General features: G+C 36.8%; 1 protein-coding gene across 1 annotated transcript; it reads left to right on the top strand.

The window, feature by feature from the left end:
* Positions 1-11131: 11131 nt before the first annotated feature.
* Positions 11132-19989, top strand: tyn (trynity). The gene is made up of 11 exons (XM_018550675.1): positions 11132-11219; positions 11371-11640; positions 16815-17081; positions 17175-17513; positions 17589-17708; positions 17818-17993; positions 18473-18746; positions 18862-18943; positions 19033-19177; positions 19251-19440; positions 19531-19989. The coding sequence occupies exons 1-11, from the start codon at positions 11132-11134 to the stop codon at positions 19680-19682; spliced, it is 2103 nt and encodes a 700-aa protein (XP_018406177.1). The 3' UTR covers positions 19683-19989.
* The last annotated feature ends 1695 nt before the right edge of the window (positions 19990-21684 follow it).

Below are 21684 nucleotides of genomic sequence, written 5' to 3'. Positions count from 1 at the left end.
TCTCTTGATAGCGTGCATCGTTTGCAGTTGTATTGGTAGTTTGGTAAACCAGTGTTTCCAGCTTAATTAAATTTATATACGACACAATTGCGATTCGCTAAGTGGGTTACACGTTCATTAAATTTTTTAAATCGCTGTGGAAAGTTTCTTCTTTCTTACTTATCGTTTCGAAAATTAAATTTTCGAACAATTTATTCGTCCGTAGAAATAAAGGATGAAATGTTTTTGAATTTTGCATTTTATTTTTGCGTTCTTCAAGAATCCTTTTTTGAAAGCACGTGATACTGCATCTATTCTCATCAGCGAATGTGATCCAAAGGTGCTTTCAAGATGCGACTCACGTCCGTGAGTTACGTTAGATCGCTGGTGTACGTTGGCAACGGTAACGGTCGATGCGGTGCCACCTTGGTTCTGTATCTCTGTATTATTCTCTTCCCTTCTTCAGGATAAATTTCTTGCGACTTTTCATGGCAAGCACATCACGGGAAAACGCCGTAGAATTAAACGATCCGCTACGACAACGACTTAACTGTAAACGCGAGGACGCGCTTCGTTCCTTCAACATCCTTCAGCACTGTCCTCAGATTTCGCACTTTGCTTCATTATAATACAGAGTAACGGCACACAGCGCGACCGTCATTGCGATTAATAATTAATCTTATTCTCGAGAAATGTAAATTTACTCGTGTGTTTTGAGAACACTCCTTTCTCCATTTCCAGAATTGGGTAATTAAAATGGTGTAAGTACGTAGACTAGTTAACAGCTAATTATCAGATTACTCTTAATAAGCAGAATTTTATTAACTACGATACTTTCTTCTTTCTATTGGTTGCTCTTTAATCTTTAGAAAGGTAATAAATTTTTGAAAAGGTGTATTTAGCATAGATTTTGATATGATTAGTTTGTTATTAGTTAAACTTTTAAAATTATTAACAGAATTATTAAGTTGTCGATGCTAGATCTATCAACTTTTCTACCCAGGAAGCAACCGCTGCCTCGAGGCCGTTTTTCTCGAAACTCCCGTAAAGTAGTGCCTATTACGCGAATCTTTGCCATAGGATTGAGATAGAGGTAACGGTCACCGTTTAATTATCAGTCCGGTCTCTAGACGTGAAAATTTCCTCGTTGGCTTCTACTTTTCACGGTGATATCTTCAAGGTCGTCGCTTCCGTGTAGCTTGTAAGACAAGTTCCTGACAAATTCTTTCCTTGTAAACCGGAGAGCAATGTAACGGAACATTCCCTCCGCGCAATACAACTGGTTAATTAACCGAGCGATTCATTATATTCCCTCGATACGGCTACAAGTTTTTCCATTAACGGTCGGGATTCATACTTTCTTGCACCGCCGATGGGACTGGCGATGAGAAAACTTACGAAAATCTTCACGAAAACGCTCTCGTGACGTATCTTGTATTACCTTTATTTTTCTCAAAATCTGGTTTCCAAAGGGTTCAAGATTACGTTATCGTTCCATCATCATACGGCACAGTTGCTTCCTTCCCTTGCTCTACGGATATTAAGATTATCTCGTGCAAATGGAGCGAGGAATAGCCGCGGGCCACTTTGTTTTACGGAGAAGATAAGCGCGGCCTCATTGCGGAAGGACTCCTTGTTCTCTTTTTCCTATCCCCGCTAGTTTTCTTCTGCTTCTTTCCCTTCTCTTTTCTACCTTATTTTCCTCTTTCCGCGAGTTAAACACTGTTATCGAGACCACGATAATTCATGCATATCCGCCAAGCTAACATCAAACTGATGAAATTGATAGGTACTTCCTGAAATCCATTCGCTCGATTGTATTTCCAGTAAGTACATTGGAGAGTTTGCCGTAGATTTAATATTTCATCCTGACCTGATGCTGACAAGATGTCTAATGGTTCGAGTTCGAACGTTTATCGATTCTTCGTGCAGAATGTTCTCTTTACTACCCTAGGCGATCATGAGAAAAGGATAACTTTATTATTAATTTACAGTTACCGTTTCATAATCTTGTATTACCTTTACTTTAATTTATTACTTAAAAAAATATTATACCTTGATTATACCATATACATATAATTATTCTTTAATCTCCTATTTCTACTTTTTAAGTCGTTAAATTTACCTCACTGCTAGTTTAACGTATTCGCATCGAGGTATCTTTTTGTAAAGTCTGGTTTGCATTTTCCTCAGTAGTCCGCAAGCGTTTAGTAATCGTTGTCCACTTTCAAGACAGGAGTGATTTACACGCGCCATCCGATTCATAACCGCAGAAAAGTAATCTCTCTCTCTTTCGTGTCTCTCTATTACCTCGCCGCAAAGATGTTATCCTCGTATCACAATCTTACGCGAGTCGACGTTTACTTATTCAGGTTTACGTGTAAACCGCCACTTTTAAACACAAGACAACACATCCATGCTCTGTACTCTGTTTCTCTCTTTTCACCCGACCGTAATTCACCACGAGGTTAATTTCGTTGAGGACGAAGAAATCCGGGGTCGTGTCTGACGCGAGATGATGAAGTTGTCTGTTCGGTAACTTCTTCAGCTATGCGAAACCCTCAATCTGAGATAACGTGGACATCCTTCTGCCCGTCACCTTTCTTGCATCTTCTTCGGTAATTAATTCATCTTGCTTTAAGTTTATTACCATTGTCAATGCATCAGCATGCATCCATCGACCTGCTCATCACGAAGGACGGAGCAATCTCGTTTGAATAATGCGCAAGATCGTCAATCATAAAATGTTCCTAATGTGAAATGTCGGTGGAGGAGCAAGAAGTGTCGATCCGAAGGCTACGGGTGGTTTGACTTGAAGGTCATCGTATCTTCTCCCTTTTCTTATTCCACTCTATAAAGAACGAATGGAAGTTCTGAAGTGAAATCAGACTTCGATGTTGAAGTCTTCTTTTTACGAAATCTATATACGGTTGCTTCGTGATTGTGCCTATAATCGTGAGGAAGTATCCTCACAACTAGTAAGTAGTTGTGAGAAAACCCGAAAACTTTCGTTAAGGACCCGTTTGTTAGTGCGCGCAAGAATATACGAGATTCTTTGAAACGCAATTTATCTCGTTAACGTTTCTTCAGTGCCTTCGAGAGGCAAGCTTCGCCAATCGTCCGTTTTGCGCGCATGATAAAACCTCGAATAATCTCCACGGAAAATGAAGACGAAGATGAAGATGCGAGTTGAAAGGCCGTTTATGAGGTTCGTATGATTACCGCTTCCCTGATATGAAACCTTAAAGTACAGTCATAGATTTCTGTACGCGTCTATCTTCGGTCTTCACTTAAATGTTTCTTCCCATCGTTAAATGTCAGAGTTTTCCATGATAATGTGGCTTCTAACAGAATACACGACTATAAAAATTTGCCTTTATCCTTTTAAGTATCAGTAGGATGATCTCTTCATACCTTCAACCGCCTTCGCAAGATAACATTCTTCTCTTATTTTGCATGTTTCACTATTGCGTGTGAACTTGACGCGAAACACGACCGTGTCTCTCAATTTTTCGCGCAATTCCGCAAAAGAACGACAAGAAACGTCCTCCTCAGTAAGCGTTATTTCAACCGACTGATTTATAGAACTCGTTACCACGACGATACATCATTTTAATATTCGCCGTTGTGGGACAAGTCTTGCCGCGCCGGAATAGTATATTTATGGCGTCTACCTTGGATAATATCCCGGATGGATGGAGATGAGAACTCGAAAGGTCGGCCTTCTCTCTCGCCTCCTTGATTATTATTCCCGCGCTATGATAGCGCGAAGAGCGAAAGGGCTCCTACGCCGCACAGGTCGTTGCACCAGGACGGAGCCTTCCGCCACAGGGGAGCATAGCAGCGTAATCATATTTTTTTTTACTTCGCTTGTTCCGTCTTCGGTTCGCCTGTCTTCGCCCGTCTTCTGCATGGTACACCGACGACGATCTAGCTGCTAATTACTTGGAGGATTTATCAAGATCGTTTGGTGTGCGTTCCAATGTACGGTCCGTCGAATCGATCGATCGATCGATCGACCGATTCCAAGTTATCATTCGCCTTGATCGCTGAAAGGCAATGGATCCTCGCGATCACGCTTCTCACGGAACATCGTGGCGAGTCCCACGCTATCTTGAATCATAGTAACACACACACAACACGACACACTTTTTTGTATCTAAAATCAACGTGACTCTCGATCAATTATAAAGAATTTGTTTGAGAATTTTCTTGTACCACTATATTGCGAGGTGTAAATTTATCGACTCTTTCTCACGGAAGAAAGAAGCGAGTTCCTCACGGTCAATTTCACGGCTCATTCGATGGATAAAATATTGAAAAAGAAATCGAGCATTCAACAACTCTGCGAAAATCTTTCTAAAGATTTCAGCTGCTTCCAACGAGAAGTTTTAGCGCGATTTACCTACCTTCATTGTTTATGAATCCGTCTTTCCATGCCGGTTTTCGTCTCGCTTCTTCTTTTCTATCATTCTCTTGCTTCCTTCTTCGTATTCTCGCGTTCCTACGAACTCATTATTTATGAATCCACACTGATGTTGCTACTGGTCTACGTGCATCGTGGGGATAGTACGTAGTTCATCGGGTTCATCGCGGTAACCCGGTGCTACGCAAAAATATTCAGTCACTCGGAAGCTGCAAAGATATAGGTATGCGACGAGAAGTATCAATTCATAGAAAACTATTTATGCTTTCTTTCAGTTGTGTGATTTATGTTCGATTCTAATCTTCTATACTTTTCTCTCATTTTAAATTAGAATAACACGCCTGACAAGATAATTTGAAGATATATATATATTATTTGTATATTTATACATTTATGTATTTGTTGATGAGTTATCTAATTATACAAACGTCGTATATTACATAAAATTATTGTTGCCTCGTGTATTGCTGTTTACTGAAGCAAACTTCACATGAACCGCATGCGCTCACACGAAAGTCCGCTTTTCGCTTTCATGTAAATTTCAGTCGTGAGCAGTCGGATTCATCACGAAAGCGGATGTAGTATCGTGACGGGAAGCGCTTCGCGCCGTGAGGGTGTGAAACGACCCTAGACGAACGAGTGATTTCTCTCCTCGGAAAGCCAGAACGTTGGCTCTCGCCCTATCGCAGCATCATTCGGGAGAGAAAGAGCGAGGTATAAGACGAGCGACGGTATACGTGAGCGTAACATGCACGATGTATTATATGCACTCTTAGCAGAAATAATAATCTTGCCTTTCCGTAAAACTTTTCCCCTTTCCCTTTCGCCGATGCCAGGGATGCAATAGCGAGTAAACAATTTTCTTCACCGTCTAATCAGTTCCACCTAGGTAACCACGTAAGTCGGAACTGGCAAATGTTGACGGATTCAATTCACATTCGGTTGATGCTTTAATCGAGATAATTGTACTTCATTCACAATGTTTTTTATTGACCAATTATATTATCAAGCTTCGTACATGCTCAGCGTAAGAAGCTATTCTACGAAATACTGGAACATGGATATTTAACAGCAGATGAGATCTTCTCTGTTGCGGTCTTCTACAAGTATAAGAATAATATGGGGAATAAGCTGCCGTGTCTTTAATAATCTGAGAAATTTCCTGGTGAAGCTATTAATTCGAACGGCATTGACGTTGCAAGGGGCATAAATCTACATATTTCAGTAGCCGAAGGGTGCGTTTAGATGCATCTTACTAATGCATAACACAATCATTACGATTAGGCAGTTTATTTTACATTGCAAATTATCTACGTTTTCTTACAAAATTATGAGAAAAATGAACTATACATTAGGTGCTTAAATTAAGTACTCTCGTTGTTCAACGCGAGAGGTCAGTGTTTTTGCTATTTCAACATGGCCGAAAGTGACTGCTTATGTGTATAAAAGTATTATAAATAGGCTTTAATAATCAATATGTAACATTTGATCGGATGTAAAGAACACAATTTTTTATCGTGTTAAAAATGTCGGGTTTCGTACTAAAAAAGAGCATTTGTGACTGAGAAGTGTTACTTTTTTGTTTTAACCTTAAGAAATTTGCTGCTGAAAGTCATCGTTTGCTAATGGAGCATGCTCTATCTGAAACAACTTGCAGAGATTGGTTTAGAAGATTTAAAAACAACGATTTGAATGACAAAGAGCGTCCTGGTCAGCCAAAAAAATTTGAAGATGGAGAATTGGAGGCATACTTGAAGAAGATTCATGTCAGACGCTCGAAAACAAGTTGTCGGAAACATTAAATGTCGATGTGTCAACCGTTAGCAAACGTTTAAGGGGGCATATACATTTGACGGTTTCAAAAAATCAATTTTTTTTTAAATGCTTTTTTCGACAGTTTAAACCTTCAAGAATATTGTCCTAAAACCGTTTTTTGAGATTCCAATAAATAAAGAAGTTATAACACATTTTGCCCTTTCTAAAGCGGTGCGACGCGCCGCGCCGGTAGAAGAGCCGAAATCTTATATAACGTTTTTTTTGTTCTATTTACAATATAACTTTCCTTTGAAATTGAAATGTAAGTACTTCAAAAAACGATTCGTATAAAGTGAACATCGATGAATGCGAGCGATATTCGTCGATGTTCACTCTGTACGCAATTTCAGAGAATTAGTAGCCTTTTGACGTGTCAGAATACGTGAATTCAATTCTGCCTGTCTTCTTTCCGTTTTTCTTGTTTTGAGCACGATGAATAGGCGTAAAAGTTCTCGAAAGTTGCAGCAAGAGAACATTTTTCGGAAAAGTTTTACACGCAAGCAAAAAATGCCACCCAATAAATGACAAGTCGAGGGTAAAACCGCAATGACAGAAAGTTCAGCGAAAAATTATCAAATGGAGGCAAATTTTGAGCAGGAAGGTTTCTTGTGTGGCCCAGGAATTGACGATGACGTGTGAGTTGAATAAATTCAGTTTTTACAATAGAGTAAAGCTGTTTAAAAACTTTAAATGCGTTTTTCTCAAAACCATGTTTTTAAAATCGGTTACAATGATAACTTGAAGACGGATCCACCAATTTGTTTTTTTTTTTTAATTGAAATCTTATGAAATTCGCTTGTCGTTGTCGTATCCGATTTTTAAAATTCGAATTCTTTCTATTTTTTTTTTTAAATAAACAAATAAAATTTTTTGTCGAAAATCGGCACTTTAACTTTAAAAGTTCGCCATTTTGTTTAAAATTCGAATTTTAAAAATCGGATACGACAACGACAAGGAAATTTATTCTACTTTAAGATGCCGTTTGATTTTTGCGTTTGAGATAAAAGGGTAAGGAGAAATCGTTGTAACCGCGGAATCATGCATGGTGTACACGGCTAATTACACGACAGTGAAGTGGGAAGATTTTCCAACAAAATTACTCTAAAAAAATTTATATGAGAATTACAAAAGGTGTAATTTGTTATGCAAAAAGTCCCATTTTTATAATTTGTCTCTTGGTTCTAAAAAAAATTCATGAAGAATGCCTTTTCCTTTAGGCTTCAAATGTATATGCCCCCTTAAAGCAATGGGAACGATCTAGAAGTCAGGAATTTTGGTCCCATATGAATTGAGAGAAAAAAACATTGCGAAACGTTCAGCCATTTGTGAATTGCTGCTCCAAAGACAAAAACGGAAGTAGTTTTTGCATCGAATTGTGACTCGCGATGAAAAATGGACTCGTTACGACAATCCTAAACGCAAGAAATGTGGTGTGAAAGAAGGTCATGCTGTGCATTTGGTGGGATTAAGTCGGTGTCGAGTACTATGAGTTGCTGCAACCGAGTCAAACCATCAATGGTGAATGCAGCTACCGATGATCAATTACTCAATTTGAATCGATTACTCATAGAAAAACGCCCGCAATACGCCAAAAAATATGATAAAGTTATTCTTCTCCATGATAACGTCAGACCACATGTTGCACAACCAGTGAAGGAAATCTTGGAGGCAGTTGGATCACCCGCCTTATTCACTAGACGTTGCTCCATCAGATTAAATGTAAATTTTTTTATCATTTTTTTAAAAAGAGCAATGAAATAAAGTTAAATAATAAACTAATAAAATAATTTAGAGTGTATACAATATATATATTTCCCTACAATTCGTCATAATATATCCGTCTGTATGTACGCGGAACGGATTTGCAAGAATCATAAACGACCCCATAAACGCTCGATTTGTTTTACGAAAAGACAGCTTAACGTCGTGACGCCGTAATTGAATCTTCATAGACTCTCGAGAGCCTGTCATAATTATGTAGTACGAGACCTCCACGACGCTGCATTATCCAAAGATGGCGATCGTGACTTGATAATTAACGAGGATTTCTGGATTCAGATAAACGTTACGGACATGCATTTAACCGTAATAATCATTAGTATATAATTACTTAATTGTTTGTCAAGCGTTTAGATATTATGTATGTTGGAGAGCTCTCAGAGAGTGACATTATATTTTTTTTTGACTTCTCGTTTAATCTGTAAATGTGCCGTCTTACGATATCAGAAGCAAGCATAACTGCAATACGATCGTCAAACCCATAAAAGTCCCATTTCCTCTCTTTGCTAATTACTGAACTATGCTAACAATCTCCTGTAATTGGTACTCAATCATGTATCCTCATATTATAATGATTTTCATCGACAGAATCATGGCGGAAAGTACCTAATCAAATTCTTCGCTAACGGGGGAAACGCGTTTCAAAAAGAAACACGACTCGTCAAGTACGGTAGGCGGGCAGTTCGCACGAACGCATCGACGATTACCGGAAGTGTCGATCTCGCATGGCGAACGTGCCTTGGGCGCCTGCGGAACATCACCAGCCTGCGAACCTGTCGACCAGGCCTCGCGCCAGACAAGACTGGTTGTGACGTAAAGGTCAGGGGCATCCGCGCGTACGCGGAATAATTTTTTCTCGCGCCCACAACGGTCGGGGAGACACAACGTCTACCGTGAGATTGTTAAGGTCGTTCGTACTACCATTGCATATCTTATTATCGCTTGATATAAATCGATGTGAATTGGAACACAAGAATATATCTGTAACTGTAGATAACGAAGAGTTTATTTATCTTTACCTAAGCTGTTCGATTTCATAGAAATATGAGTTCTGTTTTAAGAACTTGAGAGTTTCAATGAAACAAATTGACAATATTTGTTGTCATTTTAATATCATATTTAACGTTTTTTACATCATTTTTTAACGTCAAAATGACTATAAATAACATCAGCTGGGATGTAACTGAATCGATGCCAATAAATCTGTAAGTTACCTATATTCCCATGTCTTCTTCACAGATGAAAAGACACATTCCGCGAAATCCCGGAAATCCGAGTTTCTCAGGTAACTCGTGACCTCGCATAAGGCTAAGAAGAAATCCGTGCTTCTTCCGTGCGCACGCATTTCTTTCACCTCCGCAGTCGCATTAATCTTCGTAACAGTGCATCAACCTGCCTACCGAGCGCGCCTAAGCGCATTCCTCATTGTTAGCGCGCGACTTTGCCACGACGTGCATCTCGTGGGTGCGGGATTGCGAGGAGACGCCACGGGACCGCAGATGGAGAGGGGAGGATGAACCTTTGGCCTCGGTGCAGGCCACGATGTGGCTCTCCTTCCCTCTGGCGATCTCCAATGGAGCTCTATTATACTTGGTGACCTCGAACTCCACGAAACTACGTGGCTAATCTCGAGCTGTTCGGGTATGATGATCATATCTGCATTCTCGTTATCGTAATGTAGGCTGGCAAATCAGACGTGCACGAGCGGGAAGAAAGTTGGTCAGCAAAGTTGACTTGTTGGGAAATCGGGTGAACTATAGTTGCGCGCAGATTTACGTAATAATAGCATTGTTCAGATTCTTGGAGCATCCGCGAAATGTATTCAGCGCTAAAAAGATGAAGATCCGTATAATTTTTTATTATATCGCTTATAGAAGCGTATTAGACAAGTAGACGAATGGAAAGTATCGATATGTAGAACATTTTGTGGTTTTGCGGACATTAGACTCTCGTTTCTTAAGAAACTAACATCCTTTGCGCGAAGAAATTAAGGACAATAACGAAAACGGCCGGGTTTCAGAAATTACCTGCATTAGCGTGACATGTCCGCCACGGGCTAAGAAAAGATTGATTGTGAAGGAAATAGGTACGCACGTTCTATTTTCGATACTCACGCATGGCGGTCAAATTATTTCTTGTGCGGCGCTGTTATATTACCGCGAGATAAATTATTAGAGATACTAAAGAGAGAGCATGAAAAGCCGATCTGGCGAGCCACGGGATCAAACTGGTCGTCCCGTGATCAAGACCCCACAACATCGATGAGAACGGTGAGAAGGGCGTCTCCCGCGTAACTAGATGCGGGAAAGGAACAGAACAAAAGAAAAACGGCAATAGGAGGAAACTAGGAAGCGATCTCTCGTGAAACGCGAGCAAAACGTAGTCCCGCGCGGTGTGCGGGAAGTTGCAGCACTTGCACGCTTCCAACTAGCGTGCAAGCAGATTGCAAGAATACACTCGACGGCATAGCGAACGACGCGATTTTCTTCGACTGTATCTCGGCGGAATCATCTTCTCGAACTTTTCATGAGTATTAAACTCTCGTTCAGCAAACGACCATATCGCCCAGCAGATTCTCCGCGCTGATGAGGCGTGTAACCGGGGTGATTAACTCTACCCTTTCATCAGAATCGAGTCTGATCGAAAATTATGCCGGATTAGCGTGTATCTGATTACTTGAAAGCGGAATTTCCGCGCGTGCAATTTAAATTAATACTCAGGTATTGACTTGTTTTATTGGAGAAACGACACTAGTATTCCTGCACATTCGATGTGTGTTATTATGTATTTTTAATTATTTGACGTACGTGGCGCGCAAATTTTACTGAAAAAAAAATTTTTAATCTAAAGTTTTGCTAAATACATATCTGAAAATAGTTTTGTTGGACAATTCAAATAATTTTATTGTTGAAATTTAAACTGGTTACTAGAGAGAGAAAGAGAGTAATTATTTTATTTTAATTCAATAAAATGATTTTTATAGATTTCTCTGTATCCAGCAAAATTTTAGATCTTTTAGCAAATTTTTTTTCTATGTAGGAATTAGCTCCGCGCCAACTCGAACAACAATACTCGGTCAAGCTAATTCTAATTACGGCTTCTGTAAGTGAGGTTTCCTCATTCTCATTGCAGATGGGCTCGTTTGCGATCGGAACGGTAACATCCACGACCGCGAGCCTGATATTCATGGCACTGTTGGCGAGCAGTGAAGCTGCGTTGGGTAAGTTTTTTCTAAAATTAGTCGAGGCTTTCGTCATTACGTTCTGACGGAAATTTGTGTTGAATAGAATTCTATAAGAACCTTCCGATTGCTCATGTAATGAAAGTACCGAGGATGTTTCTGTAGAGGCAAAATTGCTTCCACGTTTCAGCCAGGACGGCGTTCGAGAAGCTTACCGACTACGATTACCGCGGCACTACCTATTACAGCGTGAGGAATCTGTCGTTGTACGAGTGCCAAGGATGGTGCAGGGAAGAAGCGGAATGTCAGGCCGCCGCGTTCTCGTTCGTCGTGAATCCCTTGGCGCCGATGCAGGACACCCTCTGCCAGCTGCAGAACGAAACGGCCGCCACGAATCCAGCGGCACAGCCTCAGAGGGCCGCCAATATGTACTATATGACGAAATTGCAGATAAGATCCGGTGAGAATTGGCGCATCCGTTAAGCATTTAATACTTACGTTCTTTCAATTCTTGAATATTCTCTCGAATAAGAGAAAGGCCCTGCCTGCTATTATTGATGCTCGTTAATGTGATTCAATACCTAGGAAGCGGCGGATGAAAGAATAATAAATGGAGAAAAAAAAATGACAAATGAAAAAAATAATTTACACAAGACTGAAATTTTTACGATGGGAAAGACCGTTATGATATTTATGTGCGCAACAAAATAATACGAAGAATAGACCGTGAAATACGATAATCTGAGTTTTAAACTCAAAGCGGATAGGTTTGTCTGTATCGGCATAGCCGCTTTCACAAAGCAAATGCTAACTGACGGCATTTCGTCGAATAGAAAAAAGGGTCACCTGGACAAACAATACAACTAAAATTGTTAAGTATGGCTAGTTAAAAGATTTAAGAACGATTTAGTTTGTTTAGGAAAACAATAAACGTCATGTATCTTTATAAATAAAGATACATTTAAATTGAACGCATTTAATGCTCTAAATATTATATTATTTATAATATATTTTATAACAGTAAGAATTAATTAAATTATTAACAATAATAAAAAATTTTCTATTAATATTTTTATAACAGAAACAATTTAATGTAGTATCAGGAGACGCGGTAGTGTCTCCGGCCATGTTCAAAAACTGATACTACATTATACTGGCAAAAGCGACCAAGTAGGGTAAACCCGGTATATACGCCGCACCTATCGAAAACTTAATTTATCAATTATTATTTACTATGTTTAAAGCAAATTAATTATACAAATAAAAACTATGTATCATCTACTCTACTGTAAAAAAAATATTAGAAATCCAAAATAATTTATTTTCCATATTAAAAAATAACTTTTTCAAACCCTTGCATTTTTGCCATTTATCCCATAGGAGGGGGATAATATGGCCACTCATATATAATTCATAAGAAAATCACAAATAATCTATAAATAAGATGTAAAATGACGACGTAACTAGCATTGTTTATTAATATATGACAATTTTTATTGTTCAGAATGAAAATTGGAATACAAATAGGACTTAATACAATTTTTTAAAATAGCTTCAAATCTTTGAAAATAATCTTTAAACGTTTAAGATTTATCAATATTTATGCATTAATGCAAAATATAATTGTTAGAATTAACAAAAACTTCTTAAATAGAGCGTCTGTGTTGCGGCACAGCATCCCGATCGCTAAAAATGCCGTATATCCCAAATAGATGGGATATATATGACAACTAATTAAACAAACAATACAGGAGCAAAGCACTTGTATTTTGCTATACAACATGCTTTACTATTCTACTACACATATGTATTACAAAATAACCACTAAGTCTTTTACACGCTCTATAATAATCATTTTATGTAGATTATAAATTATGATGGCACTTCTTATTACAGTAAAAAATCGATTTAACTCGCAATAATTTCATTAATATTAACAATAAAAAACTAAAATCATAATATAATACTAATATACCATAAAGGCATGTAACAAAGTAATTGACGGAAAATTATCCCCACTTCTTCTCTTTTTTCTGACTTCTGCGGCGTATTTCCTGATGCGGCGTATATACCGGGTTTACCCTAAGGATCATTCTTTAGGAAATAATATTTCAAAATTAATTTTACTTTAAAACAAAATTACATTATTACAACAACTATTATAGTAGTTATATTACAATTACATATGTATTATAGCGCCAGATTAAGTTTGAGTTAAATTATAAAAATATATAAATATAGGGCATATAAGAGACAAAAAATAAAAATTATATAATATATCTATTTTAAAAAACAAATAATCATACAATTGACAATATTATAGGTCTACTATATGTTTCGACTTCTTATTAAGTCATCTTCAGATATAAAAAAAATATTATTACGCAAAAAATAATCGATGATTTTTGAAAAAAAAAAAAAAAAACGAATGAAGCACAAATGAATTAAAACACAGAGACACGTAAATTGCTCGTCAAGCGATTGGTTGATCGAATGCGAAAATTTCTCGTTGTTCTCAAAGTCCAAAGAATTGAAAAAAAATCATGTCAATGATGAAATATTCGTCAATAATTAGATATTTAAATTGTGATTTGAAGTTAAAGTAAAAGTAAAAGAATAATATCATAGTAAGTGTGCATAACGTCCGATGTATAAAATTGAAGTAAATTAACTAGTATATAATGTTGAAACAGATAAAGATACAAAATTATAAAAATCACTGCTGATGATTAAACACGTCTAACTGTCACAACGAACAAAACTGTGATAATCAAGTTTAAGTTAAATGTTGGTACTATAAACAATATTTTCCTTTAAGAGAAACTGGAAAAGAAACTTCTCACAGGTGGTCAGGTAGTCTATCCTTCGTTCGTTTTTCGACCCTCGTATTCGTGCAATAACCTTTACTTTTCAGTAGATTTTCACCGGCTAGGTCGGCAGCATTGCAGTAATATGCTGGTTTTGTGAAACTACGCCGAACGCATTTAAACAGAAAGGTTGTCACAAAGCTACCTGCACACTCGCAAACCTTGAAAATTCTTAGAATATTGAAAAGGTTCTAATATTAACTTAAGCCTGTTTAGGAAAAAGTATCATCACGTTGAATGACTAACGAAAGAATTTTAAAGAAACTCGCTATTTTTGCGAAATGCATGATTAATTTTCATATTGATATATGCATCCATGTAAAATTTATTGAATGAAAAATAATATCCTATATAAGGAAATAGGTTTTTAATGATTTCTTTTGAAAAAACTATTTTGCCATACATATACGCAGACATTAGGCGTCGACTTAGAGGGGCAGAGCACTTTTCACGTCCTCCCCAATAAAATTATTGAAGAACTGAAGCCCCCTAATAATTATCTTTTTGGTTTTTCGACAAAAGATTTGTTAATAATAGCAAATAATTTCTACAATTAAAATTGCGAGAAAACGTTGGCAATACGCTATAACTGTATAGTAACGTTGAACGACAAACTGTATAGTTAACGCACCGTCTGCTAATTGGAAAGAAAACTTTTTTCTCGATTTTGTGCATTGAATATTCTGTTTGTACAATTTATTTTATGTGTAAAAGTGTATATTTCAATACATTTCTATTTTCCCCTTTCAATAATGTAAAGACTATTTAAAAAAGTTTATTATTTGAAATGCTTTTGCCTTGTCCCCCCTAATTTTTTTTCCCAAATCAGCGCCGTTATACGCAGATATAATCTTTGTGTAGCTTATATACATTCTCCCCACAACATTTTTCTGTAAACTTCTACAGTTGCAAACAATATTTTTGTGAAATTCTTTGATTTCTTTAATAAAATCAGGTTTTATTCAATATTTTAACACACGCTCTTCTGCGGGAATTTCCGGAGGAAAATTTCTTGCTCTTCAAGAAATTGCGCGCATGTTATCCATTTAACGAGTAGGGCGATTTTCTTGGTGAGTTGTTCTGCGTCGCGTCGGAAGACACTTATATACGCTGTTTGTTATAAAACCGCTCTCTATCTACATCGATCCATGAACAGGATGAACAAAAATTTCGAGAAAGAATGGGCTTTGTTCCATTGATCGTTACAAATCAGTTTGCTGCAGAATTTTACATAAACTTTACCTTTCTTCAGTTTTCTTCGCACAAGAAAGACACTTTATTTGCCAATCCCTGTGCTCTGTCCCTACTCGTAAAATATACAAAAGACTACACAATTCTTGAAAAGAAGGAATGGAATCGAACTATTTAAAACACGCTTACCTTGAAAAACCATTATTGTTATATCTTTTTCAATAGGAGCATATTTTAGGAATAAAGAAAAATTTTTCACATTCCTAAGATTTATAAGAAATTTAACTAACCAGACATCTAGGATTTTTATACTTTGACTTACTGAAGAAGTCAAATAATTTATTTGCAGAAATTGTGGCAACGTTAACTTTGATTATCATTACATAAATTATAAAATAATAAAATTACAGCCAATTTCCAATAAAAAGTGTGCAAGGTTCTTTAGAATTAAATGTAGTAATCCAGTAAATGATGAGTAGACTTTCAAAATGCGTTTCGTCGAAAATTTTATTTTTTTAGTTAGAGATGACGTAGTATTCAGTGTTGAAAGACTCGTATTATAAATTATTCAGAGATCATTTTTCATCGTTAATTTATATGCTGAGAAAACATAAATATTTCCAAGTGCATTATGTTTTTTAACTAGAGACAAACTAAATGCATTTGTTTAATATTTTTAGTAATTTTGTTTAATACTTCACATCCTACTGATCGACATATTATTACAAATTTTGAACAAAACGCATTTTGAACGTCTGCTATTTAGGTAAATATCTTACATAATCGATTAATGAAATAATCATCGCCCTAGCCTAAAGCTTCGCTCAGAACGAAAAATTTGTCAGCGGCCACGGTCAGGAATTTGTATGGCCATTGGTGATTCATCCGTGAAGTAGTCATGCGTCGCAGCGGTTCGTTGGCACCGCTTCCGCCATCATCGGTAACTCTAGCGCCGGTTTTGAGGGTGTAACAAAAGAAATTGGAACTCCGAACGGAATCAGCCGAAATACATTCCGAACCCGTGTGCCAAAGAGCGTAGTTACGTGCGTCATCATCGCATTAGTGATGCCAAGTCACATGACAGCGTCTCATGATTTTTCAGCGTAGAATCTTTAGCAATGGACTTCATACAATTCTCCCGTCTTTCGTTACGTCATATTCCGGGAATCTCGATTTTTTATTATTTCAAAAAAGAAAGCAATAAGTTAAACAGCAAATTATTGACAATATTTTCTTTAGTTAATGTTAATTTTATTGTTTACTTGTGTTGCTTTTAGTATAATTAGTTGAATATGAATAAATTTATTTAGATCAAGAACTGTGATTTTCCTGGCTTTTATCTGGTGATTTCTCGGATTTAATTTTTTTTATGGAGAAAATGAAAACATGCTGTAACTCTTTCTACAATGTTATTTATCACTGAATCGTCAAATATATAATATTAAAATATTTGTATAACTATAAATAAAGTACGTTTGTCAAATCTGCGCAGATCGTATCATAAATGTGAATGCGTTATGAGAATGCGTATATAATACAAAGGATGAAATATCTCTATAGATCTATATTATTTTAGAGAACGTTTGTTTGCGACCATGGGCCTTCGAACGCATTCCAAATAAAATGATTCGCGGGTTGGACAACGCATTAATTTATACATCCACAAAGGAAGCTTGTCTCGCGGCTTGCTTAAACGAGCACCGCTTCACCTGTCGTTCTGTTGAATATAATTATGTGACGCTTCAGTGTCATCTGAGCGATTCAGATCGTCGAACGACGGGTCAATACGTTCAATTTGTGGATGCACAAGGAGTGGATTATTTCGAAAATTTATGCCTGAAAGGTAAGCGGTCGTGAAGAAAATGTTGGAAAAATAATTGTAGATATTGTCGACGAAAAAAAAAATAAAATTGTCTATGTAATCGGACGCTAACAGGAAAAGAGGCATGTAAGGCTCAAAGGATCTTCCAAATGCCCAGAATCGGTGTGGCAGACGATAAGGTTGCACAATATGCAGGCCTGCACTATTACACGGATAAGGAGTTGCAGGTTCAAAGCGAGTCCGCTTGCCGATTAGCCTGTGAAATCGAGAATGAGTTTCTTTGCAGATCTTTCCTTTACCGCGGCGCGCCACAAGGATCGGCTTATAATTGTCAGCTCTTCCATTTGGATCACTGGACTCTCCCGGATGGACCTTCCACATATCTTAACGCGGAGAGGCCTTTGATCGATAATGGAGAACGAGTTGGCACTTACTTTGAGAATTTCTGCGAAAGTAAGAGATATAGATTAAGAGAATTTAAACATGTATGCGCGATGTATTAATCATACCTACACGTTGCTATTTTAGAGGGTACCGGGCCAATATCGGACCCATTGCCGGTCGTTTTTGAGACTACGGAAGATTCTACAATAAACAATCTCACTCGAAACGACATTAATTGCGATAAGACCGGAACTTGTTATGATGGTACGAAATTGATATCGTAATAATGTAATATACCATATAAAAATGTAAATATATAATATAATATTAATCTTTTCTAACTTAATGTTAATTTTAATGATTAATATTTCAGTATCGGTTGACTGCAAAGACACTCGTATCGCTGTTCAAGTTCGTACAAATAAGCCTTTCAATGGACGTATTTATGCTCTCGGACGATCTGAGACTTGTAATATTGATGTTATTAATAGCGATCTCTTCAGGCTCGACCTCACGATGAGCGGACAAGATTGTAATACTCAAAGCGTGGTAAGTATAATATATAAAATGATGGAAGCACCATTGGAAAGTATTGTAGCTGCATTTTCAAGAGTATTTTTTAGTTGTAATAAATTTTTTTGAAAATTATTTTGTTTGTATTTTTCTAAGTACTTGTACATACCTATATATGTTACAATTTAATAATTACAATATTTTCTATTGATGTCTTTGCAATATGCATGCTTTGAAATATGCATGCTTATAAATAATTACATTAAGCACTACTAAGCACTGCAAATATCTTATTACATGCCCAATATTCTCGATCTGTCACATTTGATCATTATTTAATCATTGACTAACACTGCACAGTTGTCATCAATACGCAACATAAACATTTGTTCTCACACGTTTATATTTTTTAATAAAATCTATAAAGATTTACGCATAATGCACGTCCCTCTCTCTTTGAGTACATAATCTCTGTTTGTACTTTCTTTTCACCATGGCAGCGTGACGGTTTTCAGACTGGAATATATTCAAACACGGTTGTACTGCAACATCATTCCGTGGTAATGACAAAGGCCGACAAAATCTACAAAGTTAAATGTACGTATGATATGTCCTCGAAGAATATTACATTTGGCATGATGCCGATCAGAGATCCAGAAATGATCAGTATTACTAGTGCACCGGAAGCACCTCCACCAAGAATTCGCATCCTCGACAGCCGATCGCGAGAAGTTGAAACTGTACGCATTGGTGACAAATTGACATTTAGAATCGAAATCCCGGAAGACAGTAAGTTTTTTTTTTTAGTAAATTAATTTTTCTCTTAAAAAAAGAAAAGACATTATTCAATAACGATAAGATGAATTCCTAACAATTTACAAAAATTCATATTGATATTTTGCAGCTCCTTACGGCATTTTTGCTCGTAGTTGCGTAGCTATGGCAAAGGATTCGAAAAGCACGTTTCAAATTATCGACGACGAAGGGTAAGTCCATTTTATTTTGTTTAGCTTTTCTCATTTATACTTGGCAAAAAATAAAAAGCTAACAAAATCTTAAACATTTAAATTTTCAGGTGTCCCGTCGATCCTTCCATTTTCCCCAGTTTCACTCCAGACGGTAACGCTCTGCAATCTGTATACGAGGCCTTTAGGTTTACCGAATCTTACGGCGTGATCTTCCAGTGTAACGTGAAATACTGTCTAGGACCTTGCGAACCGGTAATTAATTGATTTTTCATTTCTTTTATTATAGGAATAAGAAATAATTCTCTAATAATTTCTTTCATTTCAGGCCGTTTGCGAATGGGGACGTGAATCCGTGGAATCGTGGGGCAAGAGACGCAGAAGAAGTATTGCAAATTCAACGGAGGAGAAAGCTGAAGATATGACTCTGTCTCAAGAGATTTTAGTGCTCGATTTTGGCGATGAGAAACAGTCCGAATTTTTGAAGAGCGATGCCAGCATAGATTTTAACGAAGCAGGTAAAATCACGAACATAGGTTCGCATACCTGGAAAAAATGTTTTAACTCGCCCCAAAAACTGAATTGTATTTCCGCTATTGTATTTCCAGATAAAACAGTAACCATTGTGGAGCCATGTCCAACAAAAACTTCGGTACTGGCGCTCGGGGTAACGTGTGCTCTTTTGGTGCTCATCTATATCTCTACGATTTTCTGTTACTACATGAAGAAATGGCTGACACCTCGTAAAATGATGCCTTAAAAAACGGAAAAGATTCGTTCGCAGAGCGCATTTGCAAAAAAATAAATAGGAAAAAAAAATGGTAACGAAGAGTGCGAGAGTTCACACATACATTCACACGCACACACACGCATTCTCATGTCGTAAGTTATAAAAGGATTCATACTTCGCCCTTTCATTTCTATTGTATGTTCATTTTCATTATATCTGCAATGGATAAAGCGCACACACACAAGGAGATAGAAGATAAGAAATCAATATTCAAAAGAGGTAATCATATTATTATGACGCGCATCTGAACTGCCTTAATGCATTTTGCATTCTGTGCAATATATCATTGATATGTGGATAGGTTATAGAAATCGATTATACGATATCAATGAATACTGATATTATCGATAAAATTATAATGCTTGTTCATATAGACCGACATTTTCGACAGAATTATTTGAAGCTATTAATAATAGAACGCATGAAAATAAGTCTACACAAATATTAAAAATTATTTTAACGAGATGAAGATTATATGAATCTCTCGTACTATACATATATTGAAATGCAAACACCTACGCGAACTCGAGATCTCGGATGAAGAGAATGACTCGACTCTTCTCAGCTGAAGTGATATTTAGCAAGGAACATGAATATCGTAACTCTTACGAAGGTAACAGGTATTTTAAGACAGTCAAAGATTATATAACAAATGCGTAAATTGTAACAGTGCAATATTACATTTTCGTTAAATGCTAAATATATTAGATGACTGCCAGGCTTTAATATATACAACCACTTAGTGTGGATGCGTGTACTTAATAAGCTATTTATTTTTGGCCACCAAAATGTGCTAAAATATCGTTAAAATAGTAATTGCGACTGATTTTTGCGCTGATGCGATTTATTTTTATGTACAAGGAAAACACAATGCTACATCAGCGACTGTGATTGAAATTTGAATGATGGTTTGTGCATGTCGAACGTTAGAAGTGTTGTAAACGTTGAAAAGTTGGCGACTGACTCTTCCGCACATACACACACACATACAGACACACGCATACGTACACATACGACATATTTCGCGAAGCTCACTCGCGACTAAGACCACCTTGAAGATGCAATCAGTAGATTTTATTTAAGAATATTCTTAGAAACAGCTAACTGTGTCCTCTAGTGGCTACTTCTGATCGGGTTGCAAGGAGAACAGGAGTGAGCGACAAATTTATTTTTAATGTTGCTCAAAGTGAAATTTTTGGTACTGTCTGAACGATTGAGATAGTTCTGGTTCATAGTTAACGGAGATCGATTTGTAACCCGCATCAAGACTAGCGATATTTAAAGGTTCACGCTTCACTAACGTCTTTAATGATACAAATAGCATTAAGATAGTGATTAAGCATAGACGAAAAAAAAAGGGAATAATTGAGAAAATATTTTCTCGGATTTAGCGAATTCTTGAAACGGTTCGTATTTTTTACTAAAAAAAAAAAGAAATGAAGAAAAAGACAACGATAAATTTTATTTACGTGCACAAATTTAATTTATCTGGAAAAGAGCATTAATATTATAGCTACTATTATAATTGATGTTGGAATTAGAACTGAATTAACTGAGTCGAAGGAAATGTCTCAAAGTACGAACTTCTTGTAAGAAGTCGCTAAAACTCTTTCAAAACTTACAAGCAGGAGTACCTCTACTCATGAAACTCGTACTGATACTGGAAATGAAAAAAAAAGCACTAGGTCATTCAGTTTCTGAAGTGTAGATAGTCTTCTGCGTATTTCTGAAGCTCGAAGGTCTTTGAAATTTTAGCTGTATGCGTTCAGAGTGTTAAAACAAGAAATACTCGAGGTACAATGTACTGTCGGCGAGATAAGTGGCCGAATAATTTTATAAGAACAATGATATATTTTCTTCCAATTTATCGACTCCACTCAATTTATAAACTCGTTCAATTTATAAATATCTTGCTGAACATTCTTCTCGTTTCTTCAAATACTGCCATAATAAATACGAGCACGTAAATATC

Source organism: Cyphomyrmex costatus, unplaced genomic scaffold, assembly GCF_001594065.2.
Source record: "Cyphomyrmex costatus isolate MS0001 unplaced genomic scaffold, Ccosl1.0 scaffold125, whole genome shotgun sequence".
In the NCBI taxonomy this organism is placed as follows: domain Eukaryota; kingdom Metazoa; phylum Arthropoda; class Insecta; order Hymenoptera; family Formicidae; genus Cyphomyrmex; species Cyphomyrmex costatus.
This window is presented reverse-complemented; position numbering and strand designations above follow the sequence as displayed.